General features: G+C 40.1%; 1 protein-coding gene across 38 annotated transcripts in view; it reads right to left on the reverse strand.

Moving 5' to 3' along the window:
* The window catches only part of neb (nebulin), a 327374-nt gene that overhangs the window by 80691 nt on the left and 225277 nt on the right, over positions 1–21406 (reverse strand). For all 38 annotated transcript variants that reach the window (XM_073026432.1, XM_073026423.1, XM_073026670.1 and 35 more), the window contains 11 exons: positions 20094–20198; positions 17864–17968; positions 16864–16968; positions 15133–15237; positions 14276–14380; positions 13392–13499; positions 10848–10952; positions 7227–7331; positions 6357–6467; positions 3849–3953; positions 357–467 (listed from right to left, as the gene is read on the reverse strand). In XM_073026432.1, the coding sequence (XP_072882533.1) occupies positions 357–467; positions 3849–3953; positions 6357–6467; positions 7227–7331; positions 10848–10952; positions 13392–13499; positions 14276–14380; positions 15133–15237; positions 16864–16968; positions 17864–17968; positions 20094–20198 (1170 nt within the window). The remainder of the gene's footprint in view (positions 1–356; positions 468–3848; positions 3954–6356; positions 6468–7226; positions 7332–10847; positions 10953–13391; positions 13500–14275; positions 14381–15132; positions 15238–16863; positions 16969–17863; positions 17969–20093; positions 20199–21406) is intronic.

The following is a 21406-nucleotide window of genomic DNA, read 5'->3' on the forward strand; positions in this document are numbered from 1 at the left end:
TATGCTAGAGACTGCGCTGAGGAACCTTAAAACCTATTGAAGATGCATAACCTCTGAAGACAATGAAATCTTCATTGAGCAATAGACTGGAGGGAGAAGAGGTCATCACAAGTCATCATTTTGGAATAAAAGCATTGATTCCCTATGGGTATCACATCCAAGGCCATAAAGAAAAGTGAAATGGGCAGGATAGGAAATAAAACAACTATGTACACACAATAGTTGAACACTGAACAGTCAAGTGTGCCCCAAATTTCACTCCTTTAGATGAGGGGCACAGAGAATAACATGCCAAGGTAATATAGAATGGCTATAACTTACTGATAGCCTAAACATCTCACTTGGTCAGGACTTACCCCACTGAGTAACTTGGACACCTCTTTTACATGTGAAGTTCCACGAGTCTCAGGTAGCTTCATGTAAGCAGCATTGGGAAGTTCTTTCTTCACAGCCTCTTTGTACTTTTTCTGAAATGGACGAATCAATGAATAAGCAATGAAACAAAGGCATTCCAAACATACTTGCATTGGAAGAAAATGAGTAAATCATTTCAACGGTTTTAACAGATAATAATAATACAATACCTAAACTTCCTCAAAATAGGGAAGTTCTACTTTATCAGAGTTTACCAACTGCAGAGTAAATTATAGAAATGGCACTTGAACACATGACAGAAACATCAATGCCTTTGAATGGAAAAACCTACAAGAAGTAATGGATACGACCCAGTCCATCACGGGTAAAACCCTCCCCATCATTGAGCACGTCTACATGGAGTGTGTTGCAGGAAAGCAGTATTGAATCATTAAGGACCCCCCATCACCCAGGTCATGTTCTCTGCTCGCTACTGCATTCAGGAAGAAGGTACAAGAGCCTCAGGGTTCATGCCACCAGGTTCAGGAACAGTTACTGCCCCTCAGCCATCAGGCTCTTGAACGAAAGAGGATAATTTCACTCAACCCATCACTGCACTGTTCCCAAAACCTATGGACTCACTTTCAGGAACTCTTCATCTCATGGCCTCAATATTTATTGCATATTTATTTATTTATTTTTAAATTTTGTATTTGCAGAGTTCGTTGCCTTTTGCACATTGATTGTTTGTCTCGTTGAGTGCGGTCTTCCATTTATTCTATTGTTTCTTGTATTTACTGTGAATGCCTGCAAGTTTCCGGGTTGTGTGTAGTGACAGATATGTACTTTGAATATAAATATGCTTTGAACTTTGAAACTTGACAGTCAGAATTCCTGTGATCAAGGCGAGGTTTGGGGTGCAAGCCACCTCTTCCCACTTTCTGTTGTTACGTAACCTCGTAACCAGGTAACTTACTAGCAAAGATAGCGGGATCAGCTGAGTCGGATGCTACTATTTTCAAACGTTTTATTCAAAAAGGGGCACAAACGATGGTTAATACAAAACATTCAGATCATATACATCGTCAAAACTCAATCTAAAACACCGGTGTAATAATAATCAATCAGAAATAAGCTCTATAGTTGTCTAGGGGATAATACTGAGTCCAATTGAAATATAAAGAGTCACTCAGAAGTTTGCAGGCTTTTCCCTTTTGGGAACCGCTGGGGTTTCACGTTGTGGAGAGAGAGAGATGGTTGAGAAAAGATAAACACTTGCCCATTGTCTTTACAGAGCAAATCCTTGGAATCAGGGGAGCAGGCTTCCCCGTTGTTAGTTAAAAGCAGTCTTCCGTTGGTTCTAGCCACAGATTCAAAATTTGGAATCTAACGCACGTGGCTTCCTTCAAAATGCCTTCCCGCTCCCACGGGAATCGGTATCGTGCTTCCTTGGTGTCTCCTGGGTGCGTCTGAGGGTTGTCCCCCCCTCAGACCCTCCTTTATACTTCTTCACGGGATCGCAGGTGTCAATCAGGTTGCAGGTGATGCGATCTCTCTCTCAACCAGCCCACTTTGCCCGAGGGCTTTTCACGTGGTCTTCATGAGACAATAGTCAATATCGCCTTTATTCTGCTTCTCGGGAGAACGTGGTCTTCCGCACGTCTCTCTCTCTCTTGGGTCAGTTGACCCCCCCTTGACTAGGGCTCTTGCGATTCTCACAAAGGAGGGGGCTGAGGTTATAACACTGTCTATTCACTAAGTGTGCAGTTTCTATTAGCAAGGTGCACAATGCACTCACTTTCCATTCCACTGTGTCAAAGGACATGGCCAGAAGAGTCAACAAATCTCTCCTTTGAATTCCTCCACTCACCCCATTATAAGCCATAGCAGAAGGATTTGCTGAGAATGCATTCAGGAAAGAATTTTCATCCTCTGCCCCTTAGGAATGGAGAATAAATCTTTGTGACAATATGGTATCTTGTGTTACATTACTGTAACAAGTGCTTAATTGAAGATTCGTTGATATGTTTTCAATGAATTTTAATGTTACAGAACAGTGAGTGGGTGGTGGAGTGGAGATACATTTCTACCAGAGGAGGTGTAAGGAGCTCCTTTCCTCTGTTAGCCCGCAGGTCACCCTGGACGAGGTGTAGCACTGAGCAGTGTGTACAGTATATCACAAGTCCTGGTTATGCGATCACAGATGCCAGATAGACAATTTCTGAAGAGTATTGATACTGGCAGGCTTCATCCTTCTTGTAAAGACACTGTCCAGAAGAAGGCAAGAAATTTGCCAAGAATAATCATGGTCATGGATAGAGAAATGAATAACAACAATGTGAAGGGGTCTTCCCCACTGGCAATGATCCCTCGCAGATTAAGGAGAGATGGAAGCCCATGATTACCCACGTCATACGACATGGCACATAATGATGATGACAAGACCAATGGGAAGATATGAACACTATAGATGGATTAAAATAAATATAGTCCGTAAGAGCAAAATACGAGTATATTGCCATCATATTTGGAACTAATTTACATGTTTATGCAAGCTTGGTGATGTCAATGCTATTTGAAGCGTGTGCAATGTTTTGAGACAAACCTGCAAGGCATCTTTTACATTGATTATCGTGGAGATTTGTTCTGGTTTTCACTGATTACTTTAGAGCCTTGGTCAGGTGTGTTATTAACAGGTGGATTTCCACTCTCAGAAACTTGGTTTTTTTAACCTAATTTGTGGAGAATTGTTTCAGTTTCTTGGACATAATAGTTGTCATTAAACATTTGCACTCTAACAGCGGAAACAAAGGAAAATTTGCAACTTAATCCTTACACATATGGCATGACTGAGTTAAGAAAATAAGATAGGGAAGGAAACTGTCCCGAAATGCTTATTCCTTCAGATACCACATACCCACTAGCATATCGTCTTGGCCCCATAAAGAACCTCGTGGCTTGAATGGGAGACATGAAGTATTTAGTATCACTGAGGTCACCATTGGTCAGGGTTGACCATGGATGCTGTGTCCTAGCTCTCTAGATATGCACACCAGGGCAGTACAATATGGAGAGTAAGGTCTTACCCATGTGGCAAGCTCCCCCTTTCCACGCATCTGATGAACCCAAAGGGATGGCAGAGACCAATGTACTTGGTACCAGCAGCATCGCAGGAGATGCCAGTCAGCATTGAACTCAATGTAGGACTACCTTAGGGACTCGAGCACCTCACTCTAGCTCCTTCCCCATGAGGGGCTATAGCTGCAAGGCAGCGGAGATTTGAGATCAGAGTTCTCCTTCTTCTAGATGAGCTGCCAGTCATGGCCAATAAGCCCCACCTGCCTAACGGTTGCATGTTAATGCATATCACCTTCCTTTTATAAAGCTGTACAGTCTCCAAAACCAACAGGAGCAAAGTAGATCTGTTGACCAAACTAAACACACCAGAGCCTCATCATGGCTTATGAAAGCATTATAGTAAGTAATCACAGTACCTCAGACATGAGGGTAGAGACAGATTTAGCATGAAGCATCTGTGGTGTGTCTGGAACCGGTTGGTAGATGCCTCTTTCCTTTTCATGCTTCTCTCTGTATTTCACCTGGGAATGGCATCAAAGAAAGAAAATATTAGAATCAAGGTCACTATTACAGCATCATGTAACAAAGAACGAACCCCCTCAGACCCCTGCACAAAGGTGAATTGACACTTTCTCCGGCTTTTCCCATGGAACCCTCAAATCTTCCTTTCCTCTGCCAAATTTGGTGCTAACAGTGTAGGAGCTCATGAATGTTTCCCCTGCTCTGCACCATTAATTAAATCATGGACTCTTTTTATTTTGACTGTAGTGGATACTTGATGAACAAACCAAAACTGCTGAGAGACTGAGCAAGGGAATTAACACTGTGTGACACACTTCCAGAAATAACCGAGTTCCAAGTCAAGAGAAGTATGTTCGATCCTTTATCATGAAACCAGCAAAGGTGAGCGATCTCAACTGGCGAGATTAGGGAAACTAGCAGAATTAGTGGAAAAAGTGAAATAAATGAAATAACTGATCATCAAAAGTATTCACTCCCTGGCCCATCCCCTCTCTAACTAAACTAAACTAACCGAGGACAAAGCGTGACTTGCTTCTATCACACCCCCACCCAGGTGACAAATTACCATAACCCAATGGTTTTAAGAATTCCTGTATCTATCTATCAGGTATCTATTTTCTGGGACGGCACAATAGTGTAGTGGCTAGCACAACGCTTTGAAGTACAGGCAACATGGGTTCAATTCCCACCACTGCTTGTAAGGAGTTTGTACGTTCTCCCCGTGAACATGTGGGTTTCCTCTGGGTGCTCTGGTTCCCTGCCACAGTCCAAAGACATATCAGTTGGTAGGCTAATTGGTCACTCTGAAATGTTCTGTGAGTGTGCTATAATTAAATCCGGGGTTTGCTGGACAGCGCAGTTTGAAGGGCCAGAAGGGCCTACACTGCTCTGTATCCCAATCAACAAATAAAACGTGCAACACAAAATACAATACAAACAGAAAATAGATATGTGGCTCCTACATTGACAATTGGAGTTCTTAAAACCATTGGTTTACCTTCTTTTACTCTTGAAATAATGACCCTTCTCAGTGGAACTGCATGCAAGATCTTGCTCTGCTTGCAAAATGTGGAGCAAATGGCTTCTTCTAAAACTTGCACACTTGAGCAAGTGTTGCTGTGGTTAGTACTGTGTGTAGCATGAAAAACAGCGAACTGAAGACTATGTGTGTAGGTTTTGAAAGCAGTTTTATTTCAAAATACATATATTATAGAAAGGGGTGTACTTGTACTCATTATATATTAGTATGACAGGGATAATTATCCATACACCTGAACTAATTGAACTAAAGGAAATTTCACTATGATTGCTAAGGAATTTAAAATCTGGAGGACAACTTAACATCTGTCATACACCTGGCCCTTATAAGGATACTTATATCAGAATGCTGTTTATGGATTTCATTTTGACATTCAACACTATTGTTCCATGAACCTTGTTGAACAAACTCCTGCTCCTCAGTCTAAGTACACCACTGTGTAACTGGGTGCTGGACTTCCTAACCAACAGACCTCAGACAACCGCTCCTCCCTCTCCATCATCCTCAACATGGGTGCCCCCCAGGGCTGTGTGCTGAGCCCACTGCTGTACACTCTGCTCACACACGACTGCACGGCCAAACACCTGAGTCTTCGCATTGTCAAGTTCGCCAATGAACAATATTTGTGGGGCTTATCACCAAAATGGAGGAGCTGGAAGCGCTTGAGGCGTGGTGTCAGGCATATAACCTCTTCCTCAATATCAGCAACACATAGGAGATGATTATTGTCTTCAGGAGAGCTTGCACTATTCACATTCACCTTTACATCGGTGGCACAGCAGGGGAAATTAAGAGCAATTTCAAACTCCTGGGAGTCCATATCTCACACAACCTTCCTGGTTCCAGAACACATCCCGCACCATCAGGAAAGCTCACCTACATCTCTGCTTTCCGAGGAGGCTGAAGAGAGCAGGACTACGTACATCCATTCTCACGTCATTCTACAGATGTGCAATAGAGAGCATCCTGACAAGCTGTATCACTGCTTGGTACAGAAACTGCACAGTGGCGGTTCTACAACAGGTAGTGAAAAGTGGCTAAAGAATCACTAGCACCACCATCAAGGACATATATACAGAAGGGTGCCAGAAAATGGTCAGCAACGTCAGGTAGCATCCCACGCAGCCTGCTCATGGACTGTTTGCCTCACTCCCAACCAGGAGGAGACAATGTAGCAAAGAGCTTGCTGGGAATCAATAACAGTAATCTTAAATTATTGTGGTATTGTGCAATGGATTCAAGCTCAGAATTGGGACTTCTGAACATAGTTCACGTGAAGAGAATGAAAAGCTTGAAGCCTGAATTGTGAATGTTTTCCAACCATGAGAGATCCACGCTCTAATTTACACAAATCAGCACTTACGCCACTGGCCAGATCTGTATTTTGTACGGCTAATGCCATGTTCTTGTCTCCCAGAATGGGCACGGAGATCTTGCAGCCCTTCAGGAATTCTTTGTCCAATTTGTAGTCCACCTATCACAAACAACAAACAGATTGAACTAGCAGGTCCATGCACACACCAGTATCGTTTAAGAGATGATTGTGCCACTGAGTGATTTAACATTTCACCTAAGGCATATGGTGTCACATCTTGAAGCCTCAGAAAAGCTCGATACAAATTATTTGCGACAGCTTTATTCTAAATAGGCTATCTTACATCAGACACTTTTGAATGTTTAACATAAATTGTTGGTATTGTGAATTGTTGTTTTTATTTTGAGGTTCTTATGAAAAATTCACCTGCAGCCGCATTTTGTTATTTATATATCATGGAGATATATAAAATCATTGCATGAAGAATTTTTAGAATTCCACTGGACAACAATGATTTTTGGGTGTATCTTATGGATTTTGGGCTGCTGATCATGGAATCACCATGAAATTTCCCTATCACACACCAGTTTTTGAAATTGCCTCCATTTGTTATTTCAATTCATAATTCATGCCATTATGCAATTAAATGCATTATGTTCAATACAAGTTAATTTCTCGATTCTCCAAATTCCTACATGATACAAGTGGCCTGAAATTATATTTGCATTAAGTTTCAAGTGGTCTGTCATCAACAAAGCATTTCTGAGGAAGCAGCACTTTCAAAAAAAATTGTTGTCCGGTGATAATGAGTCCTATCTTTTTCGGTAACCAGATTTTTCAACCAAATCAGGAGACGAACTCACCAGTACGGAAATATATATTTTTCTTAAAAGAGGCATTGTTGAATCTTCCACATACCTCACTCTGCTGCTGTGAAGCCTTGCATGCCTGCATGAAGTCAGGTCTGTCCACAGTCCATATCCATTTCGCCTTGGTGGCCTCGTATTTCTTCTTATAATCAAGCTGCAAAATCAAGTACATGCTATCATGTATAATGCTACTCAGCTCCAGGTAGTTTTCATATCTCCTACAGCCCACCCAATTCAATACCAGCTCCGGCAGTGACTCCAACTTTTCACTAGTGATCAATGCTCTTCACCCCCGACACTACTAACTAATCCTCTCCCTAACACCTCTTCTGATGCATTACCTTCTTGCTTAACTCTCCTTCCATAACACTAGTGACTTTCTCTGCACTGGTTAATCGACAGTGCATTTGACTCTCATCCACCACTGGACCAGTGATACTTCTGAATTTATACAATGTGAAAGTGGTTTTAAATGAATGCATTATTTTAAATATATATGGTATATTTCTAACTGTTTCTAAAGTCTACATGAAATTCAGTAAAGCCACTGACAAGGTCCCACATGGAAGGCTGCTCCAATAAGGTTAGATAAGGCTCATGAGATGGAGGCAATTTGGGAAGATGATTAACAATTAAGATTAAAGATTAGTTTTATTTGCCACATGTGATATGAAGCATTGAAATGTATAGCGAAATGCGTAATTTGTGTCAATGTCCGACACGGTCTGAGTATGTGCTGAGGGTAGCCTGCAAGTACTTCCAGCGACAATATCGTATGACCACACCTACCTGTACATCTGGTTTGGAATGTGGGAGGAAACCAGTACATCCATCGGAAGAAATCCACGTGGTCACAGAGAGAACATACAAACTTCTTACAGAGAGCAGCCGGAATTGAATCCTGATTTTACAGTTACACGAACTGCTACACTACCATTAAGCCATAATTCATTTGGTAATAAATGACAGAAAATGATGGTGGAAGGTTGTTTTTAGATTGGGAGCTGGTGACCATGGTGTACCACATAAACTAGCACTGGGACATTTAATGTTTGTCCTATATATGAACAATTTAGATCTGAATATAGGAGGTACAATTAATAAGTTTTCTGATGACATATAAATTGGTATTATTGTAGTCTTAGTGAATAATATGGGTTAATTGGTAAATTAGGAAGAGTAATATACTGTATCTTGGTTGGGGGGGGATGTGGAGAGATGTCTCTACCAAAGGAGGTGTAAGGTGCCTCCACGAGCCTGCAGGTCACCCTTGGACAAGGTGTAGCACCTGCTTAGCACCCCTGATCAGGGTCACGTGAAGCCACGGGAGCAGGTGGTGGATGGTCGTATGAGCAGCTGGTACATATCCCAAGTCCTGGTTATGTGACAACTGACGCCAGACAGACAATCTCCGAAGAGTATTGATAATGACTGGTGTCATCCGTCTTGTAAAGACACTGTCTAGAAGAAGGCAATGTCGAACCGCTTCTGTAGAAAACATTGCCAAGAACAATCGTGGTCATGGATAGACCATGATCACCCACGTCATACGACATGACACATAATGACGATGATGAATATGCTGTACATGGATTTTATTCTGAATAAATAATGTATTTGGGAATACCAGTAAGGGCAGGACATACATCATGAATGGTAAGGCCATAGGGAGAAACAGGACAAGGCACACTCTGCCTCTGACGTTTCCACACCTTGAGCAAATTTTTAAAAAATATGTTATTTAATGTTTGACTAGTCTGCTACCGTTCAGCTTACAGCTTCAAGCAATGTGAATATTACTCCTAGTGAGTGCCGACAGAACCTATCTTCAAACAATCGGGTTGTGAAGGCTAGATCATAAGAGAGAAAGATTGGGGAATTGAGAACTATATGAACACCCAGAGAGAAGATGTTAAAGCCTGAGGAAAATAATCATATCAAACATTAGGGCTGTCTTGAGGGCTCAGGCGGTCGACTCTTGCTCCTATTGTCTTGTGTAAAAGTGTCAATAATCTTATTATTGCCAAAGTCACATTCTGAACTTGTAGTGTCTAAACATAAGGGATTCTGAAGATGCTGGAAATCCAGAGTAATACACACAAAATGCTGGAAGAAATCAGCAGGTCAGGCAGCATCTATAGAAGTGAATAAACAGTCAATGTTTTAGGCCAAAATCCTTCATCAGGACCTATTGTCATCAGTCTTGATGAAGGGGTCTCGGCTCAAAACATCATCTGCTTATTCCTTTCCACAGATGCTGCCTGACATGCTGAGTTTCTTCAGCGCTTTCTAGTGTCTCTCTGTGTGAGGCATTGTAATAACACAACAATATAACCTAATAATACCTGAAATATTGGTTTGGTTTGTAGATTTTATGAAGAAGAGCCAAATTGAGATTTAGACACGAGGTTTTCTAAAAGTCTTTGCAGCATTTAGAATGTAACAAGAATATTAAGCAATTTAAAACTAACCTACCAGTCAAGGAACTGTCAGGATCTGGCACTTTGGAACTGACTAAGCTCACTGCTGCCATCAGGTAGAAGGTACAGGTACCTCAGGACTTGCACCATCCGATTCAAGAATAATTACCACCCCTCAACCATCAGGCTCTTGAACAAAAGGGGATAACTCCACTCTCTCTACTTCTGGTGTTCCCACAACCTATGGTCTCACTTTAAGAACACTTTATCTTATTATTTCATCCTGTTTCATTTCATGTTATTTCATACTAATTCTTTATTGCTATTTATTTATTTATTTATTTTTGTATTTGCATAATTTGTTGTCCATTGATCCTGTGTGCAGTTCCTGCTCTGTAGATTTGCTAAGTATGCCAGCAGAAACAGAATCTCAGGGTTATATGTGGCGACATGTATGTACTCTGATAACAAATCTGACTCTGAACTTTTGAACTCTGAACTCCATACTCCATTACATGGATTCCTTTCAGCTCTTTGCTTAAATATTACCTGAGTATATCAAGTTTAATGAGGTTTTTCGTCCCAGGAATACAATGTTTGTATTTCTTACTTGCTGAAATGCACAGCTTTTTTAAGTGGACCAAAAATCCAATAATTTTGTCCTCCAAAAGCAAACTGTATTCAGGAAACAGGAGCATACTTGCAGACTCTGCTGTTGGAAAGGCATTTGTGGTTTTATTCAAGGATATAAACATTGATTTTGTGTCTTACATATCCAGTGACAAAGAAAGAAGCCAATCAGCCCAATGGATTCATTGGCACCCGGAACAGAAACTACATTAATCCCATTACCACTCTGATTTTCTTGCACCTGCGCAACTTACTCTTTTTCATACTTTCCCATCAGATTCTGTTTTGATTCTGTATGGCCACTCACTTGCACTAATGGTAATCCTTCATAACTAATTAACTTACCCATACATCTTTGGGAAGCAGGAGAACAGCAGCGTTTGGCAGGAATCTACTCTCATGGAAGTACATATAAACCCCACAAGTGCAGTATTTGACGATCAAACCCAGACTCATGGAATCCTGAGGCAGCAGTACTAACATTCAACCTCTGTTTCACCTGCGACTCTTCACTAACTTAATTTCAAAACTGTTCCCCTAGCAATAAAGTACTCTTGGATTCCTCACTGTAGAAAATGCAATATGGTCATTTCTTAAGTTCAAATATTGATAACACCTACATTAGTTGTGTTCTTGTACGCATTCTTGGCGGACTTAATTTGAACGGCATCAGCATCAATGTTGATTTGAGATTTGCTCTTTTCGTATAGTTCTTTGTATTTCAGCTGCCAATGAAGAACAAGTAAAAATTCTGTTAGCCAGAGGAATTCTAATGTTATCTTTTATAGAACCATTTGGTCTGCCAGGAGTTCACACTAAACGAATAACTGGCAGGCAAGCAAGCACTGGAACATGTTGCTACTGGCATCTACATTCGAAGTTCAACCTTACCAAAGTCGAAATTTGGTTTAGTCAATTCAAGTAGCTTTCAATCTTTTAATTTTAATTGCTGAGAAAATAACCTTGAAGGGCTACCTGGAAGGTTTTACTTTGTTAATGACGAAATACACCTGGTGGCTAAAATACACTTTATTAGATACACCTGTATACCTGCGTGTCAATGCAAATATCTAAGCAGCCAAACACGTGGCAGCACCTCAATGCATAAAAGCATGCAGATGTGGTCAAGAGGTTCAGTTGTTGTTCAGACCAAGCATCGGAATGGGGAAGAAATGCGATCTAAGTGATTTTGACTGTTTGTGCCAGACAGGGTGGTTTGAGTATTTCAGAAATTGCTGAGCTCCTGGGGATTTTGCCCATAACTGTCTCTAAAGTTTACAGAGAATGATGCAAAAAGCAAAAAAGAAAGTTCAGTGAGTGGCAGTTCTATAGGGGAAATAAATGCCTTGTACATGAGAGAGGTCAGAGGAGAATGGCCAGACCGGCTCTAGCTGGCAAGAAGGCAACAGTAACTCAAATAACCATGCATTACATCAGTGGAGTGCAGAAGAGCATCTTCAAACACACAACACATCAAACCTTGAAGTGGATGGGCTACAACAGCAGAAGACCATGAACCTAATAAAATGGCCACTGAGTGTAGCAGTCTGGCCAGTGTCAGTTGCTTGTGGTGAATTGTGTGACTGAGGTGAACAGTATGGAAGAGCTAAAGTTCAGACAGAAAAAGTGCAAAAGGAAAGATGTTTGTGGGCTGAGGATGGATGATGTATTCAGGCCAAACCTAAAGCTGATTGCAGTTGTTACCACTAACAATTCTGATTCAGATATTTTTTAAAAAAAGTTGATGCATCATTTCATAGATCTGCCAAAAACTAACACAAGCTGCAACGTTTTCCCAGAACTGAATGAAAAATTAAAACCATAAGGTTCAAACCATAAGGATAAATAATTCAAGGAGAAGTGGTGAAAATATTGATAAAAGAAAAAGGCATTGCTAAGGGGTATGAAGGTGTAGGAAGGAGCTTATGCTGAACATTTCAACAGAAAGTTGGGATAGCCAATAAAAATCAATAAATGAATGGAAAAATGTACACTTTCCACTGTATTAATTCCACATAACATTATTTGGTTACTACTTCTCAACTAGAGAAGCTGAATTTAACCTCTTGCTGGTTTCCCTATTCAGCATGACCCACTAAAATAAAACTCAGTCTAATTTACTACGAGGAATATTGTAATGAGCCGACCTAAGATAATTCTGAGTTTGGACCACTACATACTGTAGAATATTTTTGAGTAAATACTCCTGGAAATATAACAGTGTGCTAACAATAGATACAATGTCATGGATAAAAGAGTCAGAGTCTGCAATCAGTAGCCACGGATAGCAAGCTCCCGCTGATTACTGATGTGGCTCTAATTCTGCTTCATACAAAAAGTCTCTGACAAAAAATCTCCTTGTTACTGTTGAGTAATTGCTAGATTTGTACGTTAATTGCCCATTAAAACCCATCACAATAAGTTGACAACAAAAATTAATGGTGTAGTTTAGTTTTAACTTTGTGATTATTTTTAATGACAGGCCACTAAACACACCTACTGATAAATTGCTGAGTCTATATTTTTGCAAGGAATCATTTGCTATTCCTAGATTAGATAAACAAAATATTAATTTTATTAATATTTATTAATTTATTTTAATATGAATTTTCTTTATTTCTCTTGATTACATTTAAGTATGTAATATGACATCAATTAATCTTTCTATCTTAATACAATTTTCTTTTATTTCTCTTGATTCCTTTTCAAGTATGTAATTTGACATCAATTAATCTACTTAATTTCTACCATCCTTATATCTTACTGATGAAGGTCCGTCTGACCCATGGCCCCTAGTTGCGTGGTTGTTATCTTGTATGTCAACAGTTAAGTACTAAGGACTCCTGAGTCCCACTCTAGGTAACATTACTTACTGCCCCTATAGGGAAGATTTGCAATTTGCCATTGTAAAGAGTGCCATTGACATGAGCAATGAACATTAATACGTTAAGTAACTTTCCTCAATGAGTTTAATGCACAGTTAATAGGCAAACCAGTAATTTCTCAGAAGTCATTTGGACATTAAAAGGGAAATGTTGTTTGAAGGGAGCAAATGTCAGAGCTGCATAAATCAACCAGCAGGAAGTCTGGAACTCACAGAGAATCACTTAATTCACTGACATATAAAATAAATGGCTCCAGTGATGAAGTGTGCAGATACTTACAGCACTGATTCTGTCCTTCACCTTCTGCATGTGTAGCAGCATTGGCGTATCATGGATAGAAGTATATCCCTTGGATCTATTCTGGTTGTGTTCCAGTTTATACTTTATCTATAAATGCAAAAAGAAATGGTAAGTTTTAAAATAAAATTGTGATAAGGATGCAAATTCTTTACCTGAATTACAGAAGACCCTACACTCTTCCTTGGCTCCACATCTTAGAAATTCAGGGAAATATGAATATTTTCCCATGTATAAAATAATCCATTCATTCAATTATGATGCTATATATTCAATAGGTGGTGGGGTAGAAATACGTCTCTACCAAAGGAGGTGTAAGGCTCTCCTAACCTCCACTAGTCCATAGGTCACCCTTGAGCAAGGTGTAGCACCTGCTTAGCCAACCTCCCCACCCTCTATTCAGGGTCACATGAAGCCGTGGGAGTAGGTGGTGGATGAGCAGCTGGTGCATATCACAAGTCCTGGTTATTCGACCACCAACGCCAGGCAGACAATCACTGAAGAGTATTGATAATGGCTGGGGTCACCTGCCTTGTAAAGACGTTGCCCATAAGAAGAAAGTAGCAAACTACTTCTGCAAAAAAATTTGTCAAGAACAATCATGGTCATGGGAAAACCATGATCAACTACATCATACCACATGAAACATAATGAACAAACAAATATCTCCAAGGTGTTTGTCATACTAATTAATTTGCAGAAATTAGAATAACTAAATTTTAAAATACCATGCAAAATTGGCAAATCTGAAGATAAATTAATATTGGTAAACCAGATAGAAATAATATACCTATGAAATGGTGATATAATGGCAAGGTTATGAGTTGCAACAACTGTATTAACTGCATGAAAAGTAAACAACTCACATCACTGATAAAATCGGTCACTTTTTTAGTTCGGATGTTGCTGGGAGTGTCCAGAATGGATGTAAATTTGTCTTTTGTCTTTTCGTAGTTCTTCTTGTAGTTCCACTGTACACAAGGAAAGCACAGGGTTAATGTGGAACAGCAGACACAAGTCCAATGCACATATTTAATCAAGAGCAAAGAAGCTAGCAGGTTATGGAAAAGAAGTGATACGCTGTGAATTATGAACTAGCAATACTTGTAGCCCAGCTTGCACTGCTTATTCCTTGGCATTGTGAAAGAAATTCCAAAAGCTCTTCTGGAAAGCGCTATCAGGCTATTAAAACAAAAAAACTGCATGCTATCTTAAAAGCTTCTTCCCCCAGGCAGTTTAATCTGATCAACTGTTGTAGTTAGCTACTACCCCCATCCCCTCTATAGTTACCTCAGTCACTGCATTACACTATAGACACTTCAAACCACTGTTTACATTGTAAATACATCCAGGTATTTATGTATCTATGCACATTCTATTCCATATCTTGCCTTTGTCCTCCTAACTTTATTTTTATATAACTCTTTATTATTTATAATAGTTGAATTTTGTTTTTTTGTTGCATGTAGTACCCTGACCAATACACCAAAGCAAATTCTTAATACCTGTAAATGTATTTTTGTGACAATATTCTATTTGAACATGCATTCTATCTAAAACTGAGCACAGAAAGTTGAGGTTGCTAATTGTTAATGATTACTATTTGACCTCCCTTTCCCAGCATTAAAGAATTGGAATAGTAGTACTTCTGTTCTATAGGGTTTTATAATTAAGGAATGAACAGAAGCAAGAAGAATTTTATAGAAACAATAGGTAGTTTTACCTGGCTTCCCAACACTGTATTGTACATGGCAGTCAGCATCTCGGGACGCATAAATTCATTACATCCTCGTCTCAGTTTGAGCTTGGCCTCAGATTTGTATGTTTTCTGTAAAAAAGATGCACATGCAATCAAATGATGATATTACATTAAATAAGTACCTAGAACTCTGTCAGTAAAAAGACTCTCACAGACTAATATTAGTGAGAACCGCTTCATCGAGTATCTCTGCTCCATCTGCCAAAAGCAGAATTTCCCAGCAGCCCCCCCTTTTAATCCCACTTCCTATTTCCAACCATTTTAATTCCTTTCCTTATTCCTGTCTTGACATATTGGTCCACGGTCTTCCCTTTTGTCACGATGAGCTCTCACAGGGTGAAGGAGCAAGACTTCATATTCTGTTTAGGTAGCCTCCAACCTGGTGGCATGAACATTTATTTATCCTTTCCGTAATTTTTACCTCTCCCTTCCCTCTTCCACTATTCCCCACTCTGACCTTTTACCTCTCCTCCTTACCTGCCCATTACTTCCTCCTGGTGCCCCTCCTTCTTCCCTTTCTCCTATGGTCTACTTTCCTCTTGAAAGTAGAAGAAGGTTCCTTCTTCTCCAGCCCTTTACCTTTCCTACCCACCTAGCTTCAATGATCAACTTTCAGCTATCCTCATTCACTCTCCCCCCCCCCCCCCCCCCACCATTTTATTTTGGCATCCTTCCCCTTCCTTTCCTGTCCTGGAGAAGGGCCTCAACTGGAAACACCAACAGTTTATTCACTTGCCTGATCTGCTGAGTTCCTCCAGCATTTTTGTGTGCTGATAGACAGATATAGTTGCAATTTATATTCCATTTCCGAATTCAGACATATCAAATCAATGAAATGAAACTTGGAAACACAGGTTAACACAATCAGCCTCATCTATGAGCCTCTGGCACATATTATTGAGAATTCTATACCTGTGTGCTCAGGAAATTTTACTTTGATTCAAAAGCTCAAAGCCTTGATATCTGGGGTAAAAGGGACTACAGAAAACTTCCTTTTAGTTACTTGAACTCAAAGAATTAAATCTTCATCTCATTTCCACCAATGCTGTGCTGTTGACTCTTCACAACAGTTTAGCTAATACTACAGCTAAATCTTAAAATTTTGTATAACTGATATTGTCAATATTAGCTGTTCACTGTCTCATAGATTCATAGAGCTAAAGAGTATGAAAAGTACTGATATTTATGTATAGGAGCAAACAGCATGGAGACAGATCCTTGACCCACTAGTTTATAAAGGAAACTACTTAGAAGTTAAAAAGTCTTTTGTCAAATTTGAATGAACTGCTTTAAGGAAACACATTTTTCTCTCTTGAGGTGAGAAAAGTTCTTTTTTTAAAAAAACAGCATTTTACATTAAAATAACCTCTTGGTTCCTCTGTGCAGCAGTTCAAAAAAGTCACAAATAAAAGAAGAAAATGATTAGTTAAGGTATAAATGTAAACTACAAAGATGACAAAAGGCTGAGTGATATTTGCCAGTGGTTATTTGAGGCATGAGAATTAGGAAAATTAAAAAAAAAATATCTAGGCCCTCAAATAGTTCATATCAGCGAGAGACACCAGTGCAATATGAACGGAGATATCAAGGCTCCCAAGATTCGGTCATTGGGGTTCCATGTGGCCCTAGGGTCACACGTTGGTCACTCATAACATCACTAAGTATCATAAGCATACCCTCCTCAACATCACATACCTCATCTAAAATGGCCGTTGCCTCCTTCGCATGTCTGATGTGTGGAGTATCTGCAGTGTATTTGAAGTTGTTTCTGAGTTTTGCGACAGATTCCTGGTACTTGTTCTGCAAGAAAGTATATTATAAATTTGTAACTGGCATAGTAAAATAAAGATTGTAACAGAATGAAAGATCAAGATATTTACTTTATACTTGGCAAACAAATTGTAATTCAGTATGCATTTTACATATGGAATTAGTAAAAGCTATATGTTCCTTTCAAGGATAATAGGTATTTTCCATTACTTAAACAACAAGCACAGATGGTGGGGAGGAGATACGTCTCAACCAAAGGAGGTGTAAGGAACTCCTTCCCTCCGCTAGCCTGCAGGTCACCTTTGGGAAAGGTGTAGCACCTACTTAGAACCCTGTGGTGAACTACATATACCTGTCTGGACTGCTCCTGTGGCTCCTCCAACAGACCCCTGCTGACTGCTCCTGTGGCTCCTCCCACAGACCCCTGTATAAAGGCAATTGAGGCCTGAGCCCGGCCTCATTCTTCAGGATGTAGTGTTGTTCATTCTTCCAGTCAATAAAAGCCGATATCTCGCTCCTTACGTCTCAGAGTGAGTTATTGATGGTGCATCAAACCCCACCCAACCTCCCCCCTCGCCTGTGATCAGGGTCACGTGTAGCCACGGGAGCAGTGGTGGATGGTCATATGAGTAACTGGTGCATAACACAAGTTCTGGTTATGTGACCACTGAGGCCAGGCAGACAATCTCTGAAGAGTACTGATAATGGCTGGGGTCACCTGTCTTGTAAAGACACTGCCCAGAAGAAGCCACATGTCCAAAGGTGACCTGCAGGCTAGCAAAGGGAACAGTTAAGTTGAGGGTTGCAGGGCAGTGCAGCTCAAAGGAGCGGAAGGGCCTATTTCATGCTGTATCTCAATGAAATAAATAACCAAGATTTGTTCATATAAATATATTAGGATACCCAACCATCGTGAGTGCCTTACCTGGCTGTAGAGCACCTTGTTCTTCTCTGCCAGCACCAGATCAGGAGTGTCCCATGCATAACACCCAATTCCTTTCAACCATTGCAAGTCTTCCTTATATTTCACCTGGTTGAGAAGAAACAATTATTAGAAGTAACAATTATTGGAATTCTCTGAGGAAATAACAGGCAGATTAGACAAAGGACAGTCAGTTGATGCTGTTCAGTTGAATTTTCATTAGGTCTTTGACAAGGTGCCACATGTGAAGTTGCTAAAATAGCCAAGAGCTGATAGCATAACAGGAAAAGTACAAGTATGGACAAACAATGAGCTGATTGGCAGAAGGCAAAGAATGAGAATAAAGTGGGTCTTTTCTTGTTGGCTGCTGGTAACTAGTGGTGTTCCGCAGGGGTCAGTGTTGAGTCTACGACTATTTACATCATATGTGAACGATCTAGATGATAGATCTAGGCTTTGTGGCCAAGTTTGCAGATGATACAAAAAGAGGGGAGGAGCAGGTAGTGATGAGGAAGCAGGGAGTCTGCAGAAGGACTTGGACAGATCCTGAAAATGGACAAAGTGGCAAATGGAATATAGTGTCGGGAAGTGTACGATCATGCACTTTGGTAGAGGAAATAAAGGCGCAGACTACTTTCTAAGCGGGAGTGCTTCAGAAATTGAAGGTGCAAAGTGACTTGGGTGTCCACTTGGAATTCCCTAAAGGTTAACTTGCAGGTTGAGTCAGTGGTAAGGAAGGCAAATGCAATGTTAGCATTCATTTCGAGAGGAATAGAATATAAAAGCGAGGATGTAATGTTGAGGCTTTTGAAGGCACTAGTCAACCACTTTTGGGGTATTGTGACAGGTTTGGCCCTCATATCTAAGAAAGGATGTGCTGACGTTGGACAGGGTACAGAGGAGGTTTATGAGAATGAAAATGTTAACATATGTGGAGCTTTTGATGGCTCTAGACCTGTCCTCACTGGAACTTAGAAGAACCAGGGGTGGGGGGGGGGGGGGAGTGAAATCACTGAGACCCACCAGATATTGAAAGGCCTAGAGTGGAGATAGAGAAGATGTCTCCATTAATGGAAGAGTCTAGGACCAGAAGGCACAGAACAGAAAGGCATCTCTTTAGAGCAGAGATGAGGAGGAATTTCTTCAGTCAGAGGGTGGCAAAAATGTGGAATTCATTGCCACACACAGCTGCGGAGGCCAAATCACTATGTACACTTAAAGCAAAGGTTGATATGTTCTTGATTAGTAAGAGCACCAAAGGTTACAGGAGATGGCAGGAGAATGAGGTTGAGAGGGAAAATAAATCAGCCATGATCGAAAGCAAATTTAACGGGCTGAATGGCCTAATTCTGCTCCTATGTCTTATAGTCCATTACTACTCTGAGTGAAATGTCTTGTGAATAAATGGTGCATTGAAGACATAAATCAACCACTTCAGATTCAGATCAAAATGAAGACCTATTTGACATAAATGAGCAAGATCACCTGTTTGCTTTCAAAAAATGTGTCTGAGAGAGAGAGGGAGAGAATGAGAGAGAATAAAAGAAAGAGAGAAAGCAGGAATGAGGAAGAGATAGATAGATAACCAGTTTTGTACACTTTCCAGTCTTACAGATTAGTAATAATCTCATGGATATGAATACTTGTTGGCCAATCAAAAGTTTTAGAGGCAGGAGAGAGACAAGATACAACACAAATAATATTTTTATAAAGCAAAAATATATGGTTCCTTCTAGATTTATAGATAGGAATATCATAAAGATGTTTTAAAAAGTTATTGTGACACATATTGAGTGGAAAATCAAAAAATACCAGTGTAGGAATCTAGTTATATGTGTCATATGGAGTAATGTATAAATGCTGAATTCTATTTTTGAAATTTGATGGCATGATTTCAGCATTTTTGTATATTTAGAACGTCCAAGAGAGGGAAAATGTCTAATGAAATTATTGTTTTAAACCAGGAGTTCTGAACCTGGAGTCCACGGACTCCTTGCTTAGAAGTATTGGTCCATGGAATAAGAAAGGTTCGGAGATCCTGTTTTAAACCAACACTTACTTTGAATACATTGTACTGCATCCCTTAAAATACTAGTCTGTCACTCTAAGTATTATTTTTCACATTATCCAACTGTGTGTCATTTAAGGTGCTGATTTGAACTATCACTCTGAGATTGCTATGACCATTACATTTTCTAGTGAAATCAATTTACAACTGAAACAAAAGACTTACATCACTGATTGCTTCAGTTACAATCTTGTGATGGAAATGCTCGGGTAGATCAGCAATTGATTTCCACAGCCCCAGCTGTTGGATATACTTCTCCCTGTATTTCACCTGAGATCAACAGAAGGAAAATGCTGTTATCGAGAGAAAAGTAAGTAAGTTAGGAAACAATCTGCCCAGGGAGTAAGGAATCTGACTTTTCCTAATGTGGCCAGCTTGTTTTCTTCATAAGTGCCCATGTTGGATATTGTTTTGAGTCTTTTCTGTAAGAACACAAGAAACAGGATTTCACTAACTTCTGGTAATGTTCCCAAACCTTCCCTTTTCATCTATTCCTCACTCTTGCTCCATCACAGGTAGAGCCCTCCCTACCATTAAGTACATCTACATGAAACACTGTCATAGGATAGCAGCGTCCATCATCAAGGACCCCCACCACCCAGGACGTGCTCTCTTCTCACTGCTGCCATCAAGAAGGTGGTACAGGAGCCTCAGGACTCACACCACCAGGTTCAGGAATGGCTACTATCCCTCAACCATCAGGCTCCTGAACCAGGGGCAGTAACTTCACTCACCACAATCACCATATTGTTCCCACAAACTATGGACTCACTTTCAAGGACTCTTCATCTCATGCTCTCAATATTTATTGCTTATTTATTAGCATTTTTTTTCTCTGTTGCATTTGCAGTTTGTTGTCTTTTGCACACTGGCTGCCTGTCTGTTCTATTCGGTGTGATCTTTCACTGGTTCTGTTGTGTTTCTTGAGGTTACTGAGCATGCCCGCAAGAAAATGAATCTCAAGGGCGTAGATGGTGACATATATGTATGCTGATAATAAATTTACTTTGAACTTTGAAATTTATTTTTGAAGTATGTATATGTCACCTTATACTACCTTGAGATTCATTTTCTTACAGGTGTTCGCAGTAAAACAAATAAAATACAATAGAATCAATGTAAAAGTACACACAAAGACCGACAGACAACAAATGTGCAATAGGAGACAAACTCTGCAAATAAATAAATAATACTGAGAACATGAGTTGTAGAGTCCTTGAAAGTGAGTCTATAGGTTGTAGAATCAGTTCAGAGTTGAAGTGAGTGATGTTATCCATACTGATTCAAGATGGTTGAAGGGTAATAACTGCTCCTGAACCTGGTAGTGTGGGACCTAATGCTCTTGTCCTGATGTCATGATGGCATATAAGTGATTCACTTCGACTGCATTATGCAAATTTCTTCAACTACGTTGTAAGATCTGTTTGGAGGAATGCTAGGGAAATTGTAAACAAAAAGTTATGGGAAATCCCCTCCAC

The sequence above is a fragment of the Hemitrygon akajei genome, chromosome 2 (assembly GCF_048418815.1).
Source record: "Hemitrygon akajei chromosome 2, sHemAka1.3, whole genome shotgun sequence".
NCBI lineage: Eukaryota > Metazoa > Chordata > Chondrichthyes > Myliobatiformes > Dasyatidae > Hemitrygon > Hemitrygon akajei.